This window comes from Quercus lobata, chromosome 3 (genome assembly GCF_001633185.2).
Source record: "Quercus lobata isolate SW786 chromosome 3, ValleyOak3.0 Primary Assembly, whole genome shotgun sequence".
NCBI lineage: Eukaryota > Viridiplantae > Streptophyta > Magnoliopsida > Fagales > Fagaceae > Quercus > Quercus lobata.
In genome coordinates this window covers 8,310,801-8,338,100 of record NC_044906.1, presented here as the reverse complement: position 1 = coordinate 8,338,100, position 27,300 = coordinate 8,310,801, and the positions used below count along the sequence as shown (strand labels likewise).

General features: G+C 33.7%; 3 protein-coding genes across 3 annotated transcripts; 2 read left to right on the top strand and 1 right to left on the bottom strand.

The window, feature by feature from the left end:
* Window positions 1-8,434: 8,434 nt before the first annotated feature.
* Window positions 8,435-11,891, top strand: LOC115981901 (heat shock cognate 70 kDa protein-like). Its single transcript, XM_031104331.1, has 2 exons — window positions 8,435-8,733; window positions 10,092-11,891. Exons 1-2 carry the CDS (start codon window positions 8,520-8,522, stop codon window positions 11,729-11,731), a joined length of 1,854 nt encoding a protein of 617 aa, XP_030960191.1. The 5' UTR covers window positions 8,435-8,519; the 3' UTR covers window positions 11,732-11,891.
* A 743-nt stretch (window positions 11,892-12,634) lies between these two features.
* LOC115978828 (EH domain-containing protein 1-like) lies at window positions 12,635-19,213 on the bottom strand. Its single transcript, XM_031100706.1, has 16 exons — window positions 19,069-19,213; window positions 18,902-18,981; window positions 18,147-18,215; window positions 18,002-18,059; window positions 17,151-17,206; window positions 17,022-17,064; window positions 16,875-16,936; window positions 16,269-16,382; window positions 15,980-16,082; window positions 15,822-15,871; window positions 14,499-14,627; window positions 14,129-14,380; window positions 13,922-14,001; window positions 13,430-13,556; window positions 13,166-13,309; window positions 12,635-13,076 (listed from the first exon to the last, which is right to left on the bottom strand). Exons 1-16 carry the CDS (start codon window positions 19,151-19,153, stop codon window positions 12,891-12,893), a joined length of 1,638 nt encoding a protein of 545 aa, XP_030956566.1. The 5' UTR covers window positions 19,154-19,213; the 3' UTR covers window positions 12,635-12,890.
* A 1,525-nt stretch (window positions 19,214-20,738) lies between these two features.
* LOC115980234 lies at window positions 20,739-21,913 on the top strand. Its single transcript, XM_031102510.1, has 3 exons — window positions 20,739-20,864; window positions 20,985-21,123; window positions 21,264-21,913. Exons 1-3 carry the CDS (start codon window positions 20,739-20,741, stop codon window positions 21,911-21,913), a joined length of 915 nt encoding a protein of 304 aa, XP_030958370.1.
* Window positions 21,914-27,300: the final 5,387 nt, after the last annotated feature.

Genomic DNA, 27,300 nt, shown 5'->3' with positions numbered 1-27,300 from the left:
ATAAATACTAATTTATTCCAACTGTTATTACAACTATTAACCAAGGCTTAAACTCATTTAAATGCATGATATACTAGCCTTTACCACTAGCATTCTACTAGAATCTTATCAGCTTACTGATGCTACACAACTGGGCTATAAATCATACAAAAATAAGTGACTTTGCTTCCATACCTTTAAATTTACATCATTGAGTACATGATTACTTTACCTCTAAATAAATACTATTTTATTTCAACTGTTATTACAACTACTAATCAAAGCTATCATATCAAACGCATATTACATATTTATTCGACCATTATTGCGATTCTTTAGACTTTGGCTTTAATGATTTTATAGGCTTAAAAAAAAAATATATGCCAGTAACCGTTGGACCACGTGGCCCAATGTTGAGTTCCAGACGCAACTCCCCAAAAAGAACCCGAGCCTAATAAGGTCATCCCTCCAACGGACCACATGTGTCTAGGCATCCGAAAAAGGCCCTCGAACATACTTCAATCACATATGATCTCCCACTCAGGATACTAGTGCACATAGGTCGCTTCATGTAATACTTTTGCACGTACTCTATACATAGCTGAACGTAGGCTGTGGCAATCTCAAGTTCTTCCTCACTATTGTACTCATCTAAATTGGGGTCAGTCATGACTGAATCACGATCTGAATCGATATCGGCCATAACTGAATCACACCTTTAGGCAGCCAAAAAGTTTACATTAGCCACTATAAAGAAGTACATATATATATATATGTTGCTATATGTATATATATCTATATTGTTGTATGTATATATATAAGTCAATATATATAAATGAGTATATATGGCTATATGTATATATAAGTGAGTATATATATTTCTACATAAGTGAGAAAATATAATTCTGCATAGCAATTTTTTTTTTTTAAGAAGTGATTCTGCATAAGTGAGTATATATAAATGAGTATGTATATATAAGTGAGTCTATATGTTGCTGGAAGCACTACATATATATATATATATATATATATATAGATGTTATTGTGTGTACCAAAGAAATTTTATATATATAGATGTTACTATGTGTACCAAAGAAGTTTTATATATATATATAGATGTTACTATGTGTACCATAGAAATTCCATAAAGAACACATTAGATTTTCTAAAATATATATATGTCACCAAATAAAGCAATTCATATAAGAGACGACAACCACAAAACATATTTCTTACATAACTAGCATAGATGTCCAAAGCATTATATAATAATAATAAAGGAAGGTAGCATGCAAACATTGTCCAAAATATTAACATAATACAGACTTTGCCTATTCACATTAAAGTAAAATAACTAAACTAATTAACTTCCTAGTAGCTCTCTAAATGGCGCACATTCTCAACCACCCCCATAACTACTACAATCCACCCCCAATGAACTCAATCCAAGCCCTTCTCCTATCGACCTTCATAGCAAAAAAAGCAACTCCACTCTTGAAGTTATGAAGCTCCTGCCCGACCTTGTAATATGTGACATGATCCACATCAGTGTACTGGTTGAGCAATGTTACAGCTTGTGTAACTGACTCAGTGTCACCCCCCACACCAGAGTCTCCAGTGTCGGTGGACATTTTCCCCCTCCGGTTCCTTATGTCAGTAAACCCCCAAATAGCCTTAGTCATGCTTTCAAGGGAGTGCCCTTTCTTCCTTTCTCCGCTTGAATGAGATGGTTCAGTTGGCCGCTTTTCAGCTTGCCTCCAGCTTTGGGCTTCACTTGGTGTGAGTAGCTCCTCCACATCATCCACACTATCGATGTTGACGTTGACATGCACCCCCGATGATAGGAAAGTTGCATCCAGCTCTCTCTCTCTCTCTTCGTCATTGTTGGGAGCTAGTTGGGCAGATGAAATTTGGAGGAAACCCATGGCTGTGTTTGAATTGAAAAGCTTGCCCAACAAGTCGAAGTGTTTCAACCCCTTTTTCTTGAAGTCCTTGAATTTATGATTCACCTATTAACAACCATATATATTGGGTTGGATGACTTAGACTTATAAAACCCAATACAAATTAGATGGGTAATTATAATAACCCTATATTAACCATCCACTCTTAGATACCAAAAACAAAAAGAGTAACAGCATTTCCTCAAAATTTAACTTTATACCAAAATCACATTTTTGTTTTCTATAGTAATAAACCCCTTAGATCAGATTTCATTCCATTCCTAAAAGCATCATCATGAGAAAATGCTACAAAAAAACTATATGCACTATTTATTAATACACCATTTAATAAACCTCATATTCTTGATATGCAGGGAAAGGTAAACAAAGATACGTATACACTTACAATATAGTGCAAGTCCATATAAACATTTTTGTTTTTGATTTTCTTCTTTTTTTTAGTTGTGAATACATTCAGTGTTTAAAAGATGGGTCATGCTATTATGAACACAAGGTAGATTTCAGCATCATTTTAATTACAACCATAAACTATGCATATAGCTAATTGTAATAAATTTTGTTTGGAGTGTGTTAAAGGACTTGCCGCAAATGCAGCAGCCCATGCTTCCTCACTGGCCATCACCGTATTTGAAATAGGGTCCCATCCCATTCCTGTACGTGCGATGAGCTGGGAGAATGTGCGGTGTCGACCTTTCATTCGTTGATATTTTTGTGTAAGCTGTGTTTTGTTGTAATTTTTATTCGTGCATTTGTTAAACTCATTCATAACGATTGTCCAAGTTCCAGTCTTGAACTGGCCTTGGGGCATATTCCCTTTAGCGTCCTCTTCTTACAAAATATCAATGAAATGTTTCTCGATTGCTTCAGGCCACAACTTCCTATCCTCGGCATCAGCTGTTCTCTCTTCCATCTAAATAAATTTTGGTATACTTACATAGACTCGTCATTTGAAATTGTATGATATGGATTAAAAAACATTAACTTCCTACTCAGTAAAAGACCCAAGCAGCAGACATATAAGAGAAACTAAGGTCTAAATCTGGAAATTTTAAGATAGATTTTTTGAATTTTAATATAATATGAGCAAGGCCAAGGACCATAAATGGTCATATATGATATGAGAACCCAATAATTGAAAAGCCTGGTATTGAGAGCATCTTTATCCATACATCTACTTACTCTTTGTTGGGATAATGGCCAACCTTACTGTTTATTTTTTTAGGAAAAAAGAAGGGGGAAGGGGAGGTAACAAGGGTAAAAATGATCTAATTAGATTATTATACAGCAAGAGAGCCAAAGAGCAGTAATCAGTTGCATGTGGACATTCCTATCTGGGCATGGGAACAAGCAGTAATGAACACATTATATGGTTTGTGTGTTTGCAACTGCAAAAATATAATATATTGTTCCTCATTTTATTTTACAAGAAAATTTAACAAAGCTAAAGGAAAAATACATAGGTATGCATTGTATACACATCAGTTTATCATACACTTGCAGTGGCATTGTATATTTATATAATTGTAAGTGATTATCCCCAAAAAAAAAATTATAGTGATCTCAATTTAATTATATCATTGACCCTTTTATTTTTTACTAACTAAAATGATTGTAGAACTAATTCAATCAAAACCTTTGTACAAAAGGCAAGAGGAAATTAGGACAATCTCTATCTATATTATGTACTGTATTTAACACTAGCCTCTTATTTTGTCAACACAACGTACACAGAGACTATAATAAATACATATGATATAAGTACAATTAATTTTTAAAATATTGTATTCCATCAAAACTTAAAATTTTGTCAAATGAAACGGATTATAAGTAGATCATGTTTACTTATATAGTGCATCATTTACAAATGCAGAGGTACTGTAAGAAAGATGGATTATTCCTTTGAAGCAATGGGTAAGGGAGAATGGCCCAAGTACCTAACTTTATGCCCTTCATTCTTTTGACAGCAAAAGATACATGTTTACAATTTACAGTTACACTTACACCTACTAATCTCAAGTTCACATCAACAACAACACAGAGGCCACAAAATGAAGACAAAATACATGACCTAGGTACAAAATTATAACAGAACAAGAAAACAAATGATTCACTACCTACGAAATTATAACAATTTACATTTAGACAGACCTACCAGTAAGGGAACACGATGAGAGGAGGAAGCAGATGCTTTGTATAGCACGAGAGAGGTGGATGAGGATGAGAATGAGGCTTCCATTTGAATGAAGATGTGGGATTAAATAAGCCCTAAGTTGGATTAATGTCAACTGATCTGAGTTAGATTGGGATGTGAAAGAAAGCTACAAGAAGTAATTAAGAAAATTACAAATCTTTACCTGACCAAGCCCTTTAGACTGTGTGAGTTTGGCTTTTCGCTAGCACCAAAGCTTCGTAGGTAAGGGTGGGATCTCTACGTGGATTAGGGGCAGTTGGGCATGGAATTATGATTTTGAGCAAGGGGTTAATGTGATTGACTAAGGTTGGTGATGCGGTGTAAACTGAGTGTGTAGAAGATGTGTTTATGATGGCTCAGTGAGGATTTAATGGCACTGGGTCAGTGAGGGGAGTTATGGAGGTGGAATGGCACTGGGTCGGTGAGGGGAGTTATGAGGTGGAATAGCGTTGGGTTGGTCAGGGGAGTTATGGAGGTGGGAGAGTTCTGGGTTGCTCTGACTGTGTGATCTTCGTACCAGGTGCGAGAGGATTCGACGTGAAGAGATGAGAGTAAAGAGAGGAGACAAACTTGAAAAAAAGCTGACCAGGTGCCCCATAAGAGTGTTCAATATAATTACGGAAGTGCCACTGAAACTAGTGTTTGTTGTTTAAAATCAGCTCCAAGGTGATTTCAAAAACATCTGTTTAAACATGGGTTTTTGAACAATATTTTTCAAATAACCCTGAACAAAAATGGTCCACCAAACACGTTTTTTAAATTTTGGACACTAGTGTTCAGTGTTTAAACACTGAACACTATGTTTTGAAATGGGTGACCAAACGGCCCCATAGACATCCAAAGAGAAAACATTTGCATGAAATCATGACTTCAAAGGATTTTCAGTGTTCATTTTGTTGTGCTAGGTCTCATCATACTCCTAACTATTTTAGTGATTAGCAAACACTTAAATCTCATTGAACAAATACTTAAATCTCGAATTGGGATAAATGAAAAATTATGACATTTCAAAAAAAAATAAATGCCTTTGAACAACACGTGCAATGAGACTAGCATATTATTATTATTATTATCATCTATTTTTTGCATTGCTTCTAAATTGATTGTGTCAATTGTTTGGTTTTGAAAAATAAATATAATTAGAAATAGTATTTTTAGAAAACTAGTCAAACTGAATGCTTTTAAAAACCATATGTGCATGCTCTAATGCTCAAACACTTTTTCTTTAAGAGCATACGTCTAAAATAAAATTTCAATCCATTGTATTCTTAGTGTCCTCTTTGTCATTAATATAGGTCAAGAGGTCCTTAAAGCTCAATTGGAGAGCCAAGGGTCAAATCCCCCGACCCCACATTCACTATCAAATATATTTCTTGATGTGGGCTGGGTTTTTTGTTTTTTGTTTTTAAATACTTTATTTAATAAATCTGCATTCAATTATAGAGGTATTGGTTAACTGCCACTTGCTCAAAATCCTTTTTTTTGGGGCTGAAATTTTAAAGTTGTTCAAAATCAAGGTTTTTTTTTTTTTTTTTTTTTTTTTGAAGCAAATCAAGTTTTATTAATTTCTAGATTCTCAAAAAAAAAGTTTTATTAATTTCTTCAATTATTTAGCATTTGAAAAAAAAAAATCCCTCTAATCACATAGTTGCCAGTACCATAATTATTACCTATTTATTCTAACTATGGAGTAGTAATTTCTTTTCTTTGAAAAATTAATACAATTAGAAATATAGTTTAAGCGGGTTCTAGTTAACTCAACTTGTAAATTCTCTAATGGTTGAATAAGAAATCTGGGGTTTAATCCCCTTCTACACCAACAATCGATTGGTGTCTTGGTTGAAACTTTCTCCCAAAAAAAGTTTATAAAACATTAGTGAAACGAAATGCCAAAAATTCTCAAATAGATTTTTATTGATAATGAACCCTATTGAAAAAAATCTTTTGATACACAATATATATATGGTATTTATATGTGTTTTGAAATTTGCATCCACCCCAACTCACTAGGCAGTGACAAAGATGATGATAGTTCATCATGTTTTGTAGCCCATTCCAACTGTATTCCAAGTAAGATTTTGTCATTAACCTGTAATTGAAATATTGGGCCATTAACATATGCTGCGAAAGCGAAACAAGCGGATTTCAGTCCTACAGTCCTAATTTTTGGAATTTTCATTTGAAACTTTTACATGATGAAAACTTTGATGTGCATGGTGTATATATATGGGTTTTGTTTAATGAGAGTAGAGAATTTGATGGATAAATTTTGCCAATTGGAAATGGATAAACTTGCAGTAACTTATCAGTAAATCATATTATATATAATAAAGGTTGGGTTTAGACGCCATAGTTGTGCCAAGTGACTTCACCAAATTGTAGAAATTTTAATAAATTTTTAGATTTTAAGAATAGATATTTATATATTTTTTGGATAAATATGACAAATCAAGTAATGAAAAAAAGTAATATTTGATTTACAATTATAGCAGTTGTGTTTATCTAAAATGTTATCAACAAAGTCTAAAATCAATAGACTCTTCATCTAATCCTTTTTTTTTAATTTAAATTATATTATCACGTGTAACAAAAAACAACATAGTACACAAAAATAAACTATTAGATGAAGATTTTGGATAAACATACATCCTATGTTAATTCTTCTTCTCTTATAATTCCTAAAATGATTAGAAATCTAATTTCCACACAATTGAAAATTCTCTCACTCTCCATCAAATTACAGAAATTTTGTTAGATTTTTTAAAAAAAAAATAGACATTTCTTTTGTTCTTATCTTCTTTTCCTATAATTTATAAGTTGGTAATTTGATTACAATTCAAATTCTTCATCTAATCATTTTCTTATTATAATTTATAAGTTGATAAATAATATCAATTTCATTACAATCCAAAATCTTCAACTTATCCTTATTTTTTAATTTAAATTATATTACTACGTGTAAAAAAAAAAAAAACAAAAAAAAAGCAACATTGTACACTTTAAAAAATCAGCAAGGTAGTACATGTAACTAAAAACAGCAACTGCTCTTAGTATTTAAATAAAACACTAAATTCTTTGAATTTCCTCTTGCCACTTTTTTTAAGATTTAGACTTCAACTTTACACTCCCTCAAATTAGACTAACATTAGACTTTTTATTCATATCAATTTCTTCAAAGTGAAGTGTATATATACTAAATAATTTATAACGAATATGTACTATACGGTTCTTTTTCTTTATACTTCTCTTCTTCCACCTACAACCTTTTAGGTATGTATTTGTTTGCTCTAATTTTTTTCATTAAATCGAATAGGTTTTGTGTATTTTTTTGTTTTTTTGTTTAACCTAATTTGCTTATGATTTATACAATTTATATGATAATGGTTTGAGAATTAATCATTAAAAATGCTTTGGCATGATTTTTTAAATTATTTTTTGTTTTATGACATGGGTTCTAATGGTGATATGTTTCTTTCATCCTCCCAATTTTGATTTAGAGAAAAATCTTCTTTTTAGCTTACAATTAAGCCTGTTTTGATATAAATTTGATTATAAATTGTTCATAACAATTTGATTTTTTTTTTCCCAATTGAAATAGTTTTGGCTAACTATTAGAGTTGTACACTTTGATCTATAAAAGAAGTCAATCTATCCATTTAGTTTTTATTTTTATTTTTTTATCAATCATTAAATATGGTTTGACATGATTTTTTATCAATCGTAAAAATTTATAATTAAGAACAATGACAACCAAGAACAAGGATATAGTGTACAAAGCAGTATTCAACAATCTCCAAAAGATACAAAATTCTCATTAGAGCACAATTGGTAGATTACAAAATAATAATTTTAATAGGTGTTATCATTTTATATTTGATAATTATTATACCAAATTATTTTTTCCTTTTCTTATTATAATAATTATTTAAGAGATTATTGTTAATCAAATAAAATGTAAATTCTATAAGTTTATGATAAAACTGTGCAACGCACATGCCTTTAACTAGTAATTATAAAAAGTATAAATTTTAGAGTATTAGTTTTCTTTTTTGGCCAAAGAGGTGGGCTAAAACTTTAAAACGTGGCTTAATCTCAAGGTAGTGGGGTTGTGTTTTGGTGATTATAAGAAGAGTTTTTTTCAAAAAAGTAGGAAACTGTGTAACTGCAGGGTCAGTGGGAGATAGTTTTTTACTCTTTTTTAGGAAGTAGGGATGGTTCCTAAAATCACTGCATATAATAAGACTTTAACTGTTCCTATCTTAACTCTACTGCTTACCAAAAACACTAACCGTTCGTATCAAAAAAAAAAAAATTTACTTACTGTTCTTCTGCATCTACATCTCTTTCAGTAACTGTGTAGGGTGTTTTCGTATTAAGAAATAAGAATGGCCGGTGAAGAAGAGAGTCCTGCAATCGGTATCGATCTTGGGACAACGTACTCATGCGTGGCAGTGTGGCAACGTGATCGTGTGGAGATAATAACCAACGAGCAGGGCAACAGAATGACGCCTTCCTATGTTGCCTTCACTGACAATGAGCGCTTGATAGGTGATGCTGCCAAGAACCAAGTTGCTAGGAATTCTACCAACTCCATCTTTGGTACTCTACTTCTCCATACTCGTTATTCTCTCTCTCTCTCTCTCTTTTTTTTTTTTTTTTTTTTTTTTTTTTTTTTTTTTGGGAAATAGAAGTAAAATACATGTGGATGAATTAAAGAAGTAAATCGAAAATATGATTTTTTGTTTCTGTTTTTGTTGTTGTTTTTAGCCTTGACATATACTAATTCTGCATATGATATGATATGTGCTTTGACTGCATGAGAAAATAACAATGAAATCAACTTGACAAAATTTACTCAACTAAATTTTTTTGTGGGTTGATGAGTTAGGTTGGGTTGAATTTTTTGTTTGTTTGTTTTGTTTTTAGCCTTGACATATACTACTTCTGTATATGATATGTGTTCTGACTGCATGAGAAAAGAAAAATGAAATCAAACTTGACAAAATTACTTAACTCAATATTTTTGTGGATTAATAATGGGTTAGGTTGGTTGAATTTTTTTAATTTTAGCCTTGACATATACTGCTATGTGTTTTGACTGCAAGATAGAAGAAAAATGAAACATTGGTTAATTTTTTATTCTTATCCACCAATATAAGAATATATACGCATTTAAACTGAAATTTATTTCTTTTTCTGGTTTTTCTTTCTTAAAAGTTGAAATTATCGTGAACTCACTTATCTGGAAAATGATGTATGGCTGCATTTTGAAAATTCAATCGAGAGCTGAGAAACTTACTTTTCAATTGACAAAATCTAATGTATAGCATTCCTATTTCAGAACGTTATCTTTTTAACCGGGGGAGGGGGTTGGGTTTTCCATGTGAATATCATATCTTCCATCATGTTCAAGCCCAAGTGTCATGCTTAACCCATTAACAATATAAAAGATTTAATCCTCTCAAAAGAAAATATTTAACATTAAAATAGGACTTTTATATGTCTACATTGTACTTGTAATGAAAACTTACATTGTAAATATACAAAAAGTGGCAAATGTAGTACACGTTTGCCACTTTTTGTGTATGTAAGTTTATATTGCAATTACAATGTTAAACATATAATTTTTCATCAAAATAATCATTTAAAAGAAGAAAACAATAATTAATTGGAAAGCAGCAAAAACACACAAATACTATCAAACATTCATTCAAAATGAAGAAAGTTTCTTGAAATTACAAAAAACGAGAGAGTGAAGAAAAGAAGCTGAAGAAATGCAGGCTTAGAAAAAATTGAAGAAGGACGAAGAGGAAATTGAGTTTAGGATTTTAAGGTTCTCATTTTATACTTTTGAAGACGTTTATATCTATGAACTATTCTTGTCTAATTGTTTTTCCTCCCTCTACTATTTCTATTTGAGGTTTATGTGTTTCTTAAAAGGTATGACATTATTGCAGATGCAAAGAGGTTGATTGGAAGGAGATTTAGTGATAACTTGGTTCAGAGTGACATTAGGCTTTGGCCATTTAAGGTGATTGAAGGTCCTGATGATAAGCCTTTGATTGTGGTCAACTATAAGGGTGAAGAGAAGCACTTTACTGCTGAGGAAATCTCATCTATGGTCCTTACAAAGATGCGTGAGATTGCTGAATCCTACTTGGGCACAACTGTGAAGAAAGCTGTTGTTACTGTCCCTGCCTACTTCAATGACTCTCAGCGTAAGGCCACAAAGGATGCTGGAGCCATTGCAGGCCTCAATGTTTTGCAAATTCTCAATGAACCAACTGCTGCAGCCATTGCTTATGGTATTGACAAGATTGGCAATGGCAAGAGTAAAAAAGTGTTGATTTTTGATTTGGGTGGTGGTACTGCTGATGTTTCACTACTTTCCATTCAAGATGGTGTCTTTGAAGTGAAAGCTGTTTCTGGAGACACTCACCTTGGAGGTGAGGACTTTGATAACAGATTGTTGAAACACTTGGTTGCAATATTTAAGAGGCAGAGTAGGGTGGACATTAGTAGAGACGCTAGAGCTCTTAGGAGGTTGAGAACTGCATGTGAGAAAGCAAAGAGGATTCTCTCTTCTACATCTGAGACTACCATTGAAGTTGACTGTTTAAGTAATGGGATTGATTTCTTTTCAACTATTACCCGTCCCAAATTTGAGGAACTCAACATGGATTTGTTCAGGAAGTGTATTGAGCCTGTGGAGGAGTGTTTGTTTGAAGCTGATATGGACAAGAGTTGTGTCCATGAAGTTGTTCTTACGGGTGGTTCTTCCAGAATCCCCAAGGTGCAGCAATTGTTGCAGGAATTCTTTTATGGGAAGGAGCTGTGCAAGAACATTAATCCAGATGAGGCTGTGGCTGATGGAGCTGCTGTTCAAGCTGCTGTATTGACTGGAATGGGTAATAAGAAAATTCAAGACATCATACTCTATGATGTCACTCCTCTTTCCCTTGGCATACAGACTCATGGAGATAGGATGTCTGTTTTGATTCCTAGGAATACTACTATTCCAACCAAGAAGGTGAGGCAATACTGCAACACCGCTGACAACCAAGGTCTAATAGAATTGCTAGTTTATGAGGGTGAGAGACCAAGATCTAGTGATAACAACTTGTTGGGAAATTTTACAATTCCTATTACTCCGGCACCCAAGGGTGATGCTAAGGTCATTGTTTCTTTTGAACTGGATACCAACGGAATACTTATAGTTTCCACTGTTGACAAAATCAGTGGGTATAAAAGGAAGGTCACCATCACGAACGATCAATGGAGGCTTTCAAATGTAGAGATTGAGAGGTTACTTCAAGACGCCAAGAGATTCAAGGCCAAAGATGATCATCACATGAAGGTGCTTGATGCAAGATTAGAGCTAGAGACTTATGCCTACAAAATGAGGAAAGCAATCAATGACTACAGCATATATTCCAAACTTCGTCCTAAAGATCACAAACGAATTAAAGATGCTGTTCAAGAGGTGATTCAATGGTTATCAGATGAAGAAGGGGTTGATAATTTAGAACTGTATCAGGATGAGCTGAAACTGCTCCAGAGACTCTGCAAACCTATTTCACCTTTGATAATAGATTGACTACATTTGATTTTGTACAAAACATTTTGTTCTAGAGTTTTCTTTTCATATTTTGTCTTGTTCAGAAATTGTTTGAAATTTTGTAAAAATGTCCACTGATAGCTTGGTTGAATTGTCTGTTTCATTACACAGAATTATAGCTACTCCATCGAATTTGTAAGGTGTTTATCTGGACAAATCATATGTAAATTCAATGTAACCAGTAATCCATTTAATTTATATCACATCCGGTCAAGTTATGAAAGTATTTTTATTTCTTGTTAGATAATAAATATTATTGCAGTTTATAAACGAAGGGATATGCTCTTAAATAATTTTTTTACCAATTTACAAGTAGTGTTATTTAGTTTAGAATCTGGTATATCTACAAGGATGAGCAGGAAACTAATACTAATTTTTTATTATAAAAATTTAAAGTTAAATCTTGTTACACACTAACTATTACACTCCTTTAAAATAGAGTTTTTAAAAACATGATTTCACAATTTCACTGGAGTATATGATAACCATCATTTAAAACTATTTATATGAATTGATAGACAATTATGTTAAGACTATTATAATCATGTTTTGAAAACATGGTTTTACAATTTTAATTGAAATTACAATTTCAATAATGTATGATAATCATTACTCAATTTAAAACTATTTATATGAATTGACGGTCTTCATATTGTATGCATTAGTTTCATAACTCCAATTATCCTTTATAATATGTAGTTAGGAAAATTATTCTTCAAGATTCTTCTATATCTTTCCTTTTCTAATCCATTAATCTTTCTCAATTTTTTGTAAGAAAGATGCTAAAAACACATCTTCCAAATCAGGATCCAAATTCCAAACAAATCATCTCTAAGCCAAAATTGCTGACAAGTTGGTTTAGAAATTACAAATCATAATAACTAGATGGCAGATGATAGTGACTTCTCAATTTAAAACTAGAAATAATTGTTCCAATCTCTCACTATTTAGGATAAGCCTATCCCTAGCTAAACCCCAAAACAATCCCCAATTCCCACTAAAGATGCATTTCAACATGCAAGTCTTACAAATATAGACAAACAATACATAACAAAACATCTAAGCTGGACAAGCTTAGTAGGTAGCATGTAACAGCAAAACTATTTCCACACCAAGCCTTATATAAGTAGCAACATTTTTAGTCATAAGGATTTCTGAAATTCTTCAAGAGCTCTGGGATTTCATAACCAAGCATATCATCTACAGCTTGAATCATTTTAGGCTTCAATTTCTCAAACTTGTCGATGTTGTAACCGTTCAAGACCTCTCTAAAATGCTCAACATTTGGGAAGTCACCTGCAGGAAGATGGAACTCCCTCTGGACCTATTTCACAATAGTCACAATCATAAATTTGTATGCACCTGTTTACAAAACTCACAATCATAACTTTGCATGAATAACGAGAGAGGTACCTTTCCAAATTCCTCTTCCAGGTTGTCAATTAGTCGTTGTTGAGTCTTAGATTTGCCTATCATCGCAGGCATCTCTTTCTTAAGATGGCTAATTATATAAGCATGGATCTTAGCAGCTCTAGCACGTTTTACAAATTCATTGATCTGCAATATGCAGATGGGGTCAGACTAGTTAACTAGCATATAAATCAAAATGTACATGTATGCATGCATGAAAATATGTATGCAAAATGATTAAAGAAAAAAGAAATATGGTGAGCATACTCGACGATCACAAGCTTTCTTTGGAATATCAGTCAAGTCTGCAAGGAGATCATCCTGTTCTTTCTCAAAAAGATCCCCCCCTATCGGGCCCATAGCTGCCTCATTAACAGGTTTATCATTGAATGACCTGCAGAGACAAGTGACATTAACTCAGATTATTAGATGATCAAAATGAAAAAGAGCCAAACTTTTTGGTTAGAACCAGTACTTAACAAGCACCATTTTACCACATCAATAGAATATGAGTGATATTTACATTTAATGTAACATGATTAGATTTAATCACACAAGTCCAACCAAAGTACCAAACTATGGATATACAGTGTTTTACATGTTAATGCAAGTATTTGCAATAAACGTTGACTATATTTGGAAAAAAGTTATCAGAAAGGAAAATAACATATTGCACTCTTGACAGAACGTTTGATCTCTATGTTTAGAAACACATAGATGTTAGTGAATAAAATTACACACAAAAGATATAGAACCTACCCAATATAAACACGGACAACCTCTGGAGTATTCAAAACTTTCCCCAAAGACCACATCAATGCTCCATAAACTCTCATCAGCTAAAGAATATGATATCAACAAAGAAGTAGGTCAAATTGTATTTATCAAATGATGCAACTAAAAATAAAGACATATGCACAGCAAAATGAGCAAATGAAAATTTGAAAGACTTGATAAACATCTTACTTGTTGGGTATCAACTTGGTCTGCTTTATTTAGAACAACACGTATCTTGTCATCATGACCACGCAAAGATGCAATAACACGCTTAAATTCATCACTGATGTCAAGTTTATGGGGATCAAACAGAAGAAGAATGAGATCACATTTAGCTGCAAACCATGATATAACACCAGTGAAATCATAACTTCTTTGTGTTCGTTGCTTTTCTCCAGATAGAACCCCAGGAGTATCCACAAATGTAATTTGATCTAACAACTGTATGCACAAGGGAAAAGATTAGCTATCTCAAGTGCTGATGATGATATTGATAATAAACAACTTTGAACAAATGCTAGTAAGATTTACATTAACATGGTTTAAGTATATAACTCACAGGATGCGGCATTTGGGAACACTCAAATTTTGACAAGAATGCTCCTCCAAAAGTTGTCAATCCACTAAATGGCATCTCAGCATGGACAGCTATGGTGTTCCCAGGAATACTCCTCTCATCAGGTCCAGACTGAGTTCAAGGAGATAGTAAGGTATTAGCTACCACTGTTCAACATATGTCACTAAACAGGACTTCCATCATGGAAATAAATATGAAACAATGATAATAATGTCCAATTACATGACACTTGTATTTTAGTGACTCAATAGTGATAATGCCAAGCATGCTCCTCTAGAAGTGGTCATCCCAATCTCAAGTTTTATTACCCTCAAAGTACACAAAACAACAACAAAAAAGCCTTAATCTAAAAACAATGGTGATGACTATGAATCCTCAACAAACTAATTATAGTAGTTCACATGTATTCTTCTATGTCATTCTATCATATCTAAAATCGTATTCTTAGCCACCTCCCTAATAAACATGTACTTTTTAAATATGACTATTGTTATTGTAATATTTGTATTAAAAATAAATAACACTCCTGAACAATCCAAAAATGAAAACACATAAGTTAAATTCATTTCTTAGACACTTGCCGTGAGAATGTGGACAGGACCAAAAAAAAAGGAAAAAATACCCAAAACCCCACTTTTTTTTTTTTTTTTTGAAAACATAGAACCCCTATAAAGTTTTGAGTGTAACACTCACCCCCTTTTAGAATTGTTTTATGCATAAATTGTTAAACATTCATGAAAACAACCAATGAGTTGCTCATAGATGACACATGTCCATATTATTTTCAAAAAAATACCAAAGGGAGGTTTTGTGTTATAACCCAAATCCCTGGGGGGTTAATTGTTACACAATTAACCAGTTGACACATAAAATAATACCATATGGGGTTAAGTGTTACGCTCAAAACTCATGAGGTTCAGTTTTCTTATGGGAAACCACAGGGGGGTTTGTATATTTTTCCCATAAGAAAATATGTTCAGAAACCCCCATTTGCTACTTGTCAGATCTGCATTCAGTGTCTGAAGAGGAAGGAAAAAGAAGAAAAAAATAGAGGGGTTTAGGACTAGGAAGTGATAATTCTCAAACAATTTGAGATATTGAAATGGCATCCAAATGCAACATTAACCTACAAAACATACATGTTAATAAAAACTACAGAAAACAACAATATGCACAACACAAATTACAGAAAACCATAATGGTAGTTTCTGTCTAAAACAAAATAGGTTAAAACATTTCTATAGTCCATTTAAACTTAATTAGCCTTCATAAATAAAATAGGAAAGTGAGGGTGAGTTGTGATACCATAACAACAACAAATCTGTCTGTTGTAGGCTCTGGTCCAATGTGAGCACCTGTTCAAACAGATAACAAGGTACATTTATCTTTGTGATCCAGTCATATTAACAAATCACAAGGTACAAACAGGGGGGGAAAAAAAAAAAAAAAAAACCTTAACTAACCTGGGTAGTCGCATTTTAGCAAATGTTTTATAAAAGTTGTCTTCCCAGTTGAATATTGACCCAAAAGCATGATCATGGGTTTAGCATCAAAATCACTGTTTGTCTGCAAAAATACAAATAAAAATCAATTCTCAGTTACAAGGGCCTTAAAAATAGAGTTGACACTTGACAGCAAAGCTAGAAAGAATATCTCCATTTTACAAACCACGACCTCTAGTTTAAAAGATTAAGATATGGAACTAGACAAAAGTATCTAATGATAATTAAAGGAAGTGTTGAGTCCACTGACCATCAGGGGAGAGACAAAATCATTAAAACGATATGCAACTTCCAGTGGCTTTAGCTTTTCAATGTACAATCTCTTCAAGCCATCAATAATTGATGTAACTGCATTGGAAGGAATCTGAGCAAGAGAGGATGAGAGAGGAGACACATTAGGCAACAAATGAAAATAAAGACATCCCCCTAGAGAGAAGTTTGCATTGTATGCTACTTTGTATTTTTATAGGTGAAACATTTTCATAAAAAAGGCAATATGGGGGCACAACCCTATTACATGGGATGCATGTAAGAGAAGCACCGAAAGGTAAAGCCTATATTGTATATCAAAGGATTATATTGCCAAACCAAAAATAGTTCCCTGCATCCTTCCCATTTTATTGAATGTCCCAAAGGAACAGCAAAATAAAAACTACTTAAACATATAAGGAAACCTGATGTATTTGAGAGACAGAGAAAGAATAATGAATAACAAAACTCAACGATCAGAAGTACTATAATTGACTTAGAAACTTCCCAAAATTAATTGGCCTGAAGATAACAATAAACTCAGTACTTTATCAATATTTTTTGAATAAAAAAAAATCTTTGAATGGCAATGGAAAGTAGATCTTACATTCTTTGCTGATTTTGAACCAAACCATTGAGTTGGTGGTGGTGGTTGAGGCTGAATGCTTCCTATATTGCACCAGCAAAAGAATATAATGAAATACCAGTTAGAAAATGTCACTCATAATATCAAGAGATTAGGAAATCTACGAACCATTTACTTCAGGGTGGCCATTTATCGTCAAAGCCTTGGTTTTCTGAGAAAAGAGAAACAGGAAAAAGCATAAATGAAATTACTAGTTTCAACCACAAAGTACCAAGGAAGACAAGGAAGACTACTTACAGCTACTAAACTGTCCAAACCTTCCATCAATGGAGGATTAATATTCTCAACATTGGCTGTAATAAAAGAAATGAAATGCATCAACCTAACTTGAACAATCAGTTGCTCAAAAAAAATATTTATTCGAACAATCAGAATGCAAGATTAAACAATGTTTATACACCATTTGAAGCATAATATTCAAACTGGTCTTGAGGGTGGGCTCATAAGAAACAACATGGGGATCAAGCTGAAAGGCTCAAGTTTTGATGCTGATGTAATGTATGCACGGTTAAAGCTATATTTAAATGATACTTAAGAGGGATATTTTCCAAACTCCTTACAATACTTATTTAACTTTAGTCTATGAAGGGCTGTGATGTACTAGAATTCCTACCAATTGATGGAGATGGGGCTCTAAGTCTAACTAGCCTGAATGCTACAGTTTCTTCCAGTCATTCTATGTAATCAGTCATTAAAGTTTTAAGGACAGTTATTCTCCAATATCATGTTAAAAAGGACATTTAAAACGTGTTTTCAAGGTATATATGATTCACAAACAAAACTTTAGCTAAATAAATATTAATGATTTATAAGGAGAGTGTACTTAGGGTCATGCCTAGAAGTCTAATGCTTTAAGGTCAGATTTCTTGGCAACTTGCTATATAATTTTAATTTAAGAAACAGGGAATGTGAGGTTTTATGCTGAAGGATTTATCAGGTGCATTAAATGCGAAACATAAAAGCCAATTTCACAAAATTGATGATGGATTTTTAGGGAAAATTACAGTCCATATTCACTCTAGCATTTTGCTCACTAGTACATGTATGAGTAAAAGCAAAGTTGGTATTATACATATTACTCTACTTACCTGCAGTTTTAATGATATCCAGGGTTAATTCATGTCCTGCTTGCGCCAAGGAAACCAGCTGGGCATTACAACAATTAGATCAAAGTAAGTTTTTCACGCATTAAACATTATATAATCCGAGAAACAATTTTATTCAATGTACAACCTGCATCGCGGTGATGAACTCAGTAAAGCCTAAAAACCCTTGTCGTTTTGAATCTGCAAGTGCCCAAACCTTCGGAAACAATAAATAAATATGAGATTTTTAAAAAATCATTTCATTCTCATAGAAAAAAAAAATAGTAAAGCCAAGATAAACCCATCAGAAAAAGGCACTAGAATCTCTTCCATTTTGCTATAAAGATTTAGTTTTTCATGATTTATCATATAAGTGAAATGGTTTTAGAAAGACACTGCAGAGTCATGAAAAATTAAATCTTCACTACAAAATGGATCCTCCCCATTTCGAAGCAAATATAGACAATCCTGTAACTATAATACAATAAAACCATCATAACTGAAACATAACGAATTGAAAATAAAAGACCAATTTTAAAAGCAAAATAGATTTCTTATAACACAATAACTAAATGGACCAAATTAAGAAAAAAAAAAAAAAAAAAAGCTCTTTATTAGTTTTTCCTTTTTCAGTTCAAAACTCAGTAGGGCCAAACAGTATAGTACAACATAAAGTATCACTAGTTAAACCCATTCTTCATCCAAACAAGTCTTTAAATAAACAAAAATTACTAAATTATATTTCATTTAAGAAACTCTTTTGAATTTTAAATAAATCGAACACAATCATAGACAAATCCGAACTTTCTATATTCAGAAATATAACTAAAGCATGAACAAAATCAAATCAAATCAATAAACAGAACTTAAAATTTAAAACAGTGAAAAAAACAAATTGTAGACCTGTTTGAGTTCAGGACGAGAAAGCTTCGACATGGCGAAGAACTTAGTGGCATCATTTCCAGTAATACGGCCATCTCCATCTATAGTACAAGAAGGAAAAACATTATAGTTAAGAATGTATTTTCGTAATTAGCTCAATGAAATGAGGGTTGGGTTGATGAATAAACCTGAATCGGCAAAGTTGAACCATTCCTGGTAGATCGCCTGGTGATCTTTCGAAGTCGAACCGATCGGACCCGACCCGATCTCCATTTTTGAGAGAAGAGAGAGAGAGTGAGAGAGAGAGATTGAAATTTGAAAGTGAGAGAGAACGCTATGGGTTTCGGTTTTTTATAACAGTTTTGGCGCTTGGGTAGAGTTATGAAAAGTTTTTGGGCGTCGTTTGAGGTCGCTATTGTGTCGTTTTTTTTGGTTATGTAGCACGAGATGATCGTGTTTGATTGATTTGGACTGGACTTAAGGCGATGTTGAAAACGGCACGTCGTGGAAAGGCTTAGCATGAGTATAATAAAGTTGGTTAATGCAGGGGATGTTTGCCTGTGCTAATTTGAACGTTTAAATTTAAGCGGCATTGGCAATTCGGGAACAGGATTATAAGAGAGGTGGGAGTCCACGTAGACATCTAATCAATCAATCATAGGGTTGTTATCGAAATAAATTAATTAAGTAATAATGAAATGTGGATCCCACATTTGCAACTTGGTAGAGTAATGTGTTTTTTTTTTTTTTTTTTTGAAAATCTTTGATGATCTTTTAAGTTCAAATTAATCTACTATACACGTTTAAATTTATAAAATTTAATTTGCACTATAGAATGAACAAAATCCGTTTTGCTCAAGCTAGCTCACTTTTTTGTTTTTCAATTGTGTAAGCAAATTTTTTGAATTTAAACCTTGTAACTTTTCCTTTTCTTTTTCTTTGGAAACATCTAGAAGGCTAGAACAATATAACCAATTGAATTATAAAATTCAAAAGGCCCTAAGATATCCCACTTGTTTTTCACTGATGATTGTTTGATTTTTGGTCAAGCAACCATTAAAGAAAGTGAGGAAATTCTAAGGTTACTAAAGGTCTATGGGATTCGTCGGGCCAACAACTAAACAAACAGAAAACATCACTTTTCTTCAGCTGCAACACAAATAGGAGAATTCAAGAAGCAATCAAAGGTAGATTTGGCACCCAGGTTTTCAAACAACATGAAACCTACCTAGACCTCCCATCACTGGTGGGTAGATCTAAAAGGAATACATTTGTAGAGCTCAAGGCGAGGGTGGCAAGCAAATTGGTAGGTTAGAAAGAGAAATTGTTATCCACAACTGGGAAGGAAATTTTAATCAAAGCGGTAGCCCAAGCTGTGCCAACCAACACAATGAGCTGCTTTAAGCTCCCCAAGGCCCTATGTGATGAACTAACTAGCATGGAAAGCCAATTTTGGAGGGGTCAAAATAAAGAGGAGAGGAAAATGTCTTGGTTGAGTTGGGAAAAGATGTGCCTCCCAAAGGAGCAAGGCGGCATGAGGTTTAAGGATCTAAAAACTTTCAATCTAGCCCTCCTAGCAAAACAAGGTTGGAGATTGCAAAATCATTCCGACTCTCTATTCTATCGAGTCTTTAAGGCCAAATACTTCCCTCATAGTAATTTTATGGATGCGGTCACAGGGTCTCACCCTTCCTATTTGTGGCGGAGCATTTTAGTGGCCCAAGGAATTGTGAAATAAGGTTTAAGGTGGAGAGTTGGTAATGGGGAAAGAATTCAGAAATGGCAGGACAGCTAGCTACCCTTTCCAACAACATACAAAGTATCCTCCCCTGTGAACCTCCTACCAAGCGATGCAAAGATGAGTTTGCTCATTAATGCTGAAAAGGGGGAATGGGAAGCAGGTTTGGTGAAACAGATTTTCTTAACCCATGATGCAGAGACTATTCCAAGCATACCGCTTAGTAACCGTCTCCCTTCAGACAAGGTTATTTGAGCTGCCAACAGGAATGGAAGATTCTCTGTTAGAAGCGCTTACAGACTAGCAATGAAGGAGTTTTGGAAGGAAAGAAATGGAGATAGCTCAAATTGCTCTACAATGAAACAGGTATGGAAAAGAGTTTGGGGATTAGAGACTCCAAATAAAATCCAGAACTTCACTTGGAAAGCCTGCCATAATATACTAGCCATTAAAGAAAACTTACTGAAGAGGCACGTCGCTACAGATGACAAATGTGAAGAATGTGGTAAAGAGTTTGAATCCATCTACCACTTGTTTTGGTTTTGTGATAAAGCAAATGGAAGTTTGGGCAAACACTAAACTTGTTTTCCCTTTCCAAATAGGGCAGACATGGGGTTTTGTGGATGTGGTTTGGCTGATTGTTAGATGTGATTCGGTCTCTCCCAATCTATTGGAAAAGGTTGCTGCAATTTGTTGGGGCATCTAGAAGTATAGGTGTGAGGTGTGGCATGAAGGGCATCATCGTTCAAGTAGTGACATTGCCCGCAGATCTCTTGTCTTACTGGAGGAATTTCAAGCGGCAAACGACTGTCTACTCCCCCATTGTTAAAGAAAACTTTAAGTGGTCCCCCCTAGCTTTAGGCCGATACAAATTAAACGTTGATGGTGTAATATTCTCCCAAATCAAAGCAACGGGTCTAGGTATGGTCATTCATGATGATGCGGGGCTGGTTGTTGCTGCCATGAGCAAGAAGGTTTCCATCCCATTGGGCCTGTTAGAAGCTGAAGCGAAAGCTATGGAAGCTGCTATTCAATTTGCAATTGATATTGGGGTCAGAGAAGTTATCTTTGAGACTGATTCCCTTCTCCTATACAATGCAGCTGCCTCTTCCATCGAGAATGTAGTCTCTGGTATTCTCTTTCAAATTCAGAACTTTAGATCAGCAGATTTCTCTCATATCAAAAGGCTTGGCAACATGCTTGCCCATGTACTTGCTCAGCATGCTAAACATATTGAAAATTTTCAGACTTGGCTGGAGGAAACTCCTAGCCTTATTGAGCACAAGTGTGCTTAAGATTAACCAACTTGTCTTTCGTTGTTAGTTAATGAAACTTTCAGATTTCCTATCAAAAAAAGAATTATAGAATTCATAACAGAGTAGTTTAGTTTTTAAGATATAGTAATTTATATTCTATATAATATCTAAAAATTGAAGCAAAACATTTATTATTACTACGTTCTTGTTGAGTCACATAAGTTTAGTATTTTGATCAACTTCAGTCTGTTTCTATCCAATTTGGTCTCATTCAATTCATTTCAAACCATTTTTGTCACTTCAGTCCAATTCTATCCAATAATGTCCACTTTGGTCCATTTTGGTGCACTTACTAAGATCATTTGTCAAGCTTGATGCATATGGTGTTTGAATTTTTCTCTTGATTAATAGTTTGTCCTTAGATTCTTAATGTAAAATCAATGAAAATGCAATTTGTTAGGTTCTAAGTACTTAGGAACTAATGTATTAGAACTCTAATTTGTATTGTTGGCAAAGTATGTGTTTTATGTAAAGTTGGAATCGAGTTGCTACAGAATTCATTATGCAATTTGGTCTAGCTTGATCAATTAAGAATTAAACTCGACCAATAGAAAGTCGGGCAGAATGTTTTTTCTACAGAATTTCCAACTGAGCCCTAAGCCCATATGACGTGTAGGGTTTTATGTTTTGCCCTAGGTATAAAAGGGAAACCCTAGCCACGTTTTTTAGGCTGCTCTATTTTGCTCTGTGTGTGAATCTCTTGTGAGATCTGAGAAGTGGTTGCCTTCACACATGCTTAGGATTGTCAAGAATGAGATTCCATTAAGAGCTTGATGATCATTCAGTTGCTACAATAAAAGCTTAAATATACACAAGTGAGAGTGCTTGTACTTGCTGGGAATCCAAGAAAGAAGGAATCCGTGGTTTTGGAGCTGTCACGTGGTCGTGGTAATAAGTTTTGTACATGAGGTAGCAAGTTTTCTACATGAGGTAGTAATAGGATATTAGTGGTCTAAGTCGCTATTGTAAAACTTCGATTCTTTTTCAGTTTACCTTGAGGATAGCTAGGTTAAATCCTTCCCAAATTTTTACCGGTGTGGTTTCCTGGGTCATCATATCTTTGTATTTTTTATTTTCCGCACTTTACAATGATATGATATATTTGTATTAACTTAGATTTGATAATTTGACTAAGTAATCACTTGGCTAAATAACTAGGTTAATCTGGTTGTGTTTTAAGGGGTCTAAAAATGTACAAGTAGTATCAGAGCAAGTAGCTCTTTTGTTGTAGATCTTTTGATCTCTGAGCTGATCCTTGACCCTTGTTGTCATGGAATACGGACACTCTCTGGTTATTCCTCCTCACTTTGACGAGAATAATTGTGCTTATTGGAAAGTAAGGATGAAAGTACTCCTAAAATCCATTGATGAGAGAGTTTGGAACTCCGTTGAGTTTGGATGGGAGAAGCCCACTACTCTTGTGAGTGAGTGGATTACTACTCAGAAAGAAGCAGCAGCCTTCAATAGCAAAGCTATGTATGCAATCTTTAATGCTGTTTCTATGGAGGAATTTAAGAGAATCTCTAATGTTGAAGTTGCTCACACTACTTGGAATATCCTCCAGACTGTGTATGAAGGCACAAAGGCTGTCAAAATTAATAAGTTGCAGTAATTAACATCTAGATTTGAGAGCATTATGATGTCTGATGATGAATTATTTGATGAATTTTATGCTAAACTTAATGACGTTGTTAATTCTACATACAACTTGGGTGAAATCTATGATCAACCTAAAATTGTTAGGAAGATTTTTAAATCTTTAACTGAAGATTTTAGACCCAAAGTGACTGCCATCATAGAGAGCAAGGATGTGGACTCCATCATTGTTGATGAACTTGTAGGATCTCTTCAATCTTATGAGTTGGACCTACCTAAAGCTAGCAAATCCAAATCAATGGCTCTTAAGTCAGTTGATGATGTTGATGTTGGTGGATTTGATGATGAGCTTTCTGCTATAGAGATTGCTTACCTTGCCAAGAACTTTAGGAATTCCCTTAGAAACAACAACAAAAGGGTAAGAGGTAAGAACATTGTTGAACCTAGAAACTTTAGGAAAAATGATCCCACTAAGGTTAACAACACTGAAAAACCTAGAGAAAAAGTAGGTTAATCTTCTAATAATTCTATGGGTCCTCAATGTTTTGGATGTCAAGGGTATGGTCATATGAAATCTGAATGTCCTACATACTTGAGATCTAAGGGTAAGGCTATGGCTGTAAAACTTAGTAATGATGAAGTTTCTGATGATGAGTTTGGTTGTGACGAGGATGGAAACTTCATTGCTTTCACTACTACTACTGTAGTCAATGAAAGTATGTTTGCTGAAAAGAACCCTTCTAATGGAGAACTCTCTAAGGATGCAAATTTTCAAGAAGCCTACAATAAATTTTGTAAAGTTGCTGCAAAGGATGCTATGAGTGTTGAATTAGGCTTAAAGAAAATTGCATCTCTTGAGCTTGATAAGAAAATTTTTTTTGTGAATTTGTTTGATGCTATTGAACTTTTGAATAATGTGAAGACTAAGAACATGCTTTTGCTTGAAAAAGTTAAGAATTTGGAACATGAACTATCTGTTGTTAGAGAACAAACTGATAGGTCTGCAAGCTCAAAACTTGATCACATCTTGAGTGTTCAAAAGTCTCCCTTTGATAAAACTGGCTTAGGTTTTGTAGAAAGCATCTCTGTGCCTGCACCCTATTCCACAAACTTTGTTCCTTCCTCTTCTTCCGAACCCTATATGAGTGAGGTTGTCAAACCATTTGTGAGGGAGGCTAAATCTGTAGAAGTTACACCTCCTAGGAAGATTAGGGTTGATCTTCATGAGTCTAAACCTAAGGCTCCTAACCCTTCTAAGTGCAAGACACATGATAAGCTTGCATGGGTTTGTCATTTTTGTGGAAAGTCTGGGCACATTCGTCCAAACTGTTACAAGCTGCAAACTGCTAAGCGAGCAAACAAACCAAAAGTACATGTGCCTCAAGCACAAGATCCTATGATACTTATTGGTGAATTGGTAAAGGCTCTAAACCTTTATTCCAGTCCTGGAGTTGGTAATCATTCTTATGTGAATAAGAACTCCAATGCTCGAGGTGCATCTAAAAATTTTTGGATGCAAAATGCTCAATCAAATTGAGTCTTTCTGACATGGTCCTTGTGCTTCATTGCTCTACTTTTTGTGACCATTGTTCTTTTGGTTTTTGTTTTCTTTGTTTCTAGGATTTGCATTGCATATCATTCATGCATTTCATTCTAGGTTGTTTTTGTTTTCTTTTTATAAGGGAAAAAAAAAAAAAAAAAGGAAGCAAATTGTGTTTTGCATTTATTTTCTTGGCATTGAAAACAAGGTTGGTCGATTTATTTGCACATAAGATGTCTTTGTACTTTGTTTAGCTTGGATGAGCTTATTTATTACACTTTACTAATTAAAGTTTTGTAGTGCATGTTATGTGGGAAAGATGTTTATAGTTTTTGATCATTTTGTCTTGATTTTGAAGTCACATGTCTTTGACTGTCAGACTTAAACCTTTGGAGAAAGGCATAAATAACCATCTCACCACTGTTCACTAGCCAATCATGAACACCTTAGTGCATATCGTAAGATTTTGTGCTCGAGAAAGTGTAGCACATGCACAAAAAGAAAATAAGGTGTAGCCTCGGTTAAATTGCTTAAAATTGGTGTGTACATTATTGGACTTAAAGTTTAATCAATCAAATAAAATTGGTGTGTACATTATCCTGGCTATTTTAATAAGTTTCTACTAAATTAAAATTTGTGTGTACAATATGAGGCAAATCAAGAAACTTACATGATTGCAAGCTTATGATCTAGGAAATGTGGAAGTTATATGATGTAACTCTTTAGGTGATAGTCTCTTTCAAACTCTATGTGATGAATTTTGTAGATTTTGTGTTTGATTTCTATTTACATATCACCTCACATGTATCTCAAACTTTTGCTAATTGTACATACTACACAAGTTACTCTTTGCTAAACTTTGTACATGTTATTGTGTGTTTCTGGTTTGACCAACCAAGTTTGAAAATTCCTTGAGTTTTATGCAAAACATATTTGATGTTTGAGATTTTAAGAGAATGGATTGAAAATCTTAATTTGGGAAAACTAGGTTCAAAACATGTGTTTTTGAAAAGCATTTCATCTCATATTCATACATGTGATTCATAAAATTCAATGCTTTGAGGAGTTTCTGCATTATTTTGCTTTGTTTTCCAAAAAAATTGATTTTTCCAGAATTTTGATTGATCGAAATTGTTTTTAGACCGATCGAAATTGCAATTAAAAATGTTTGTGAGTCTCTGTCTGTTTCGATTAGTGCTCGATTGGTGTTGGATCAATCGAAGCATTCTCGACCGATCAAATCTGTTTTTCAATCGATCGAAAATCATGTAGAGATTTTTTTAAAACTGATTTTCACGTGTTCAAACTCACTTTTTCAAAAGTTTTTCAACTTTTTCTCTCTCTCTATACGACTCGATCAAGGCTCCAATCTAATTTTTTTTGTCATTTTCCACCATTCTTTTTGCAAGGTTTTTCTCTCCCAAGGCCGGTAAGACCTTTATACCCTTCCTTTTGCATTTATTTTCACTTCTCATGCATCAAATCATGCATTATTTGGGAAATTTCGAACCTACAAATATATATATATATATATATATATATTTTTTTTTTTTTTGATGAATTAAGTCTTTCCTTTCACAATTGATTAGTGGGTTTTTGTTGGGAAATGTTATAAACATGATCTATGGTGTTTAATTTGATCAATTTGATGTATTGTGAGAAATTGAAAATTCTAGGGCTTGAAACTACCCGATTTGGGGATTTTGTTCAAATTGAGTTTAATTGATGAAATTGGCTTGTTGGATTGATTAATTTGATCATTATAAACTATTTTCTAACTTCTGTGATGATCAATTGGTCAATTTAGTACAAATTGAACAAGTGGTTTTTCAAAATTTTGGGGTTTTTGTTATAAACTCTACGCTCAAGCCAATTTTGTGATTCTAAACTTAAATTGAACTTGTTATCACTGCATTAGAGCATGCATCATGACATTTATCTGTTCATACATCATATAGATTGTTATTTCTATATATTTTTTTTGTGCTAACTTGCAGTCTGCCCTTTTTTTTTTTTTTTTTTTGTTCTTTCTCTTATGTCTTTGTCTTTACCCTAGCACCATGCTTAGGAAGACTAGAGCCCATAGGACATCCTTCTCTTTTTCTACTCCTTCCTCTGTGGCACTTTGTTTCCAAGTGAGAAAAGCCGAGAGTTTTATGAGACACTAAACTTTAAGAGAAAGATTTGGGCTGAGCATAAGGTTTTGTTAGATGAGCTAGATCTTGCAATT

Bases quoted from the DNA above. Each gene is read 5' to 3' on its own strand.
- LOC115978828 (XM_031100706.1), bottom strand. From the start codon at position 19,153: ATGGAGATCGGGTCGGGTCCGATCGGTTCGACTTCGAAAGATCACCAG. The intron at 14,628-15,821 runs GTATCACAACTC...CCTTGAACTCAG, and splicing joins ACAGATTTGTTGTTGTTATG to TCTGGACCTGATGAGAGGAG. The intron at 14,381-14,498 runs GTGAGTTATATA...TTGTGCATACAG, and splicing joins GTTCCCAAATGCCGCATCCT to TTGTTAGATCAAATTACATT.
- LOC115980234 (XM_031102510.1), top strand. From the start codon at position 20,739: ATGAGTTTGCTCATTAATGCTGAAAAGGGGGAATGGGAAGCAGGTTTG. The intron at 20,865-20,984 runs GTTATTTGAGCT...ACAATGAAACAG, and splicing joins ACCGTCTCCCTTCAGACAAG to GTATGGAAAAGAGTTTGGGG. The intron at 21,124-21,263 runs GTAAAGAGTTTG...GCTGATTGTTAG, and splicing joins TGACAAATGTGAAGAATGTG to ATGTGATTCGGTCTCTCCCA.
- LOC115981901 (XM_031104331.1), top strand. From the start codon at position 8,520: ATGGCCGGTGAAGAAGAGAGTCCTGCAATCGGTATCGATCTTGGGACA. The intron at 8,734-10,091 runs GTACTCTACTTC...ACATTATTGCAG, and splicing joins TTCTACCAACTCCATCTTTG to ATGCAAAGAGGTTGATTGGA.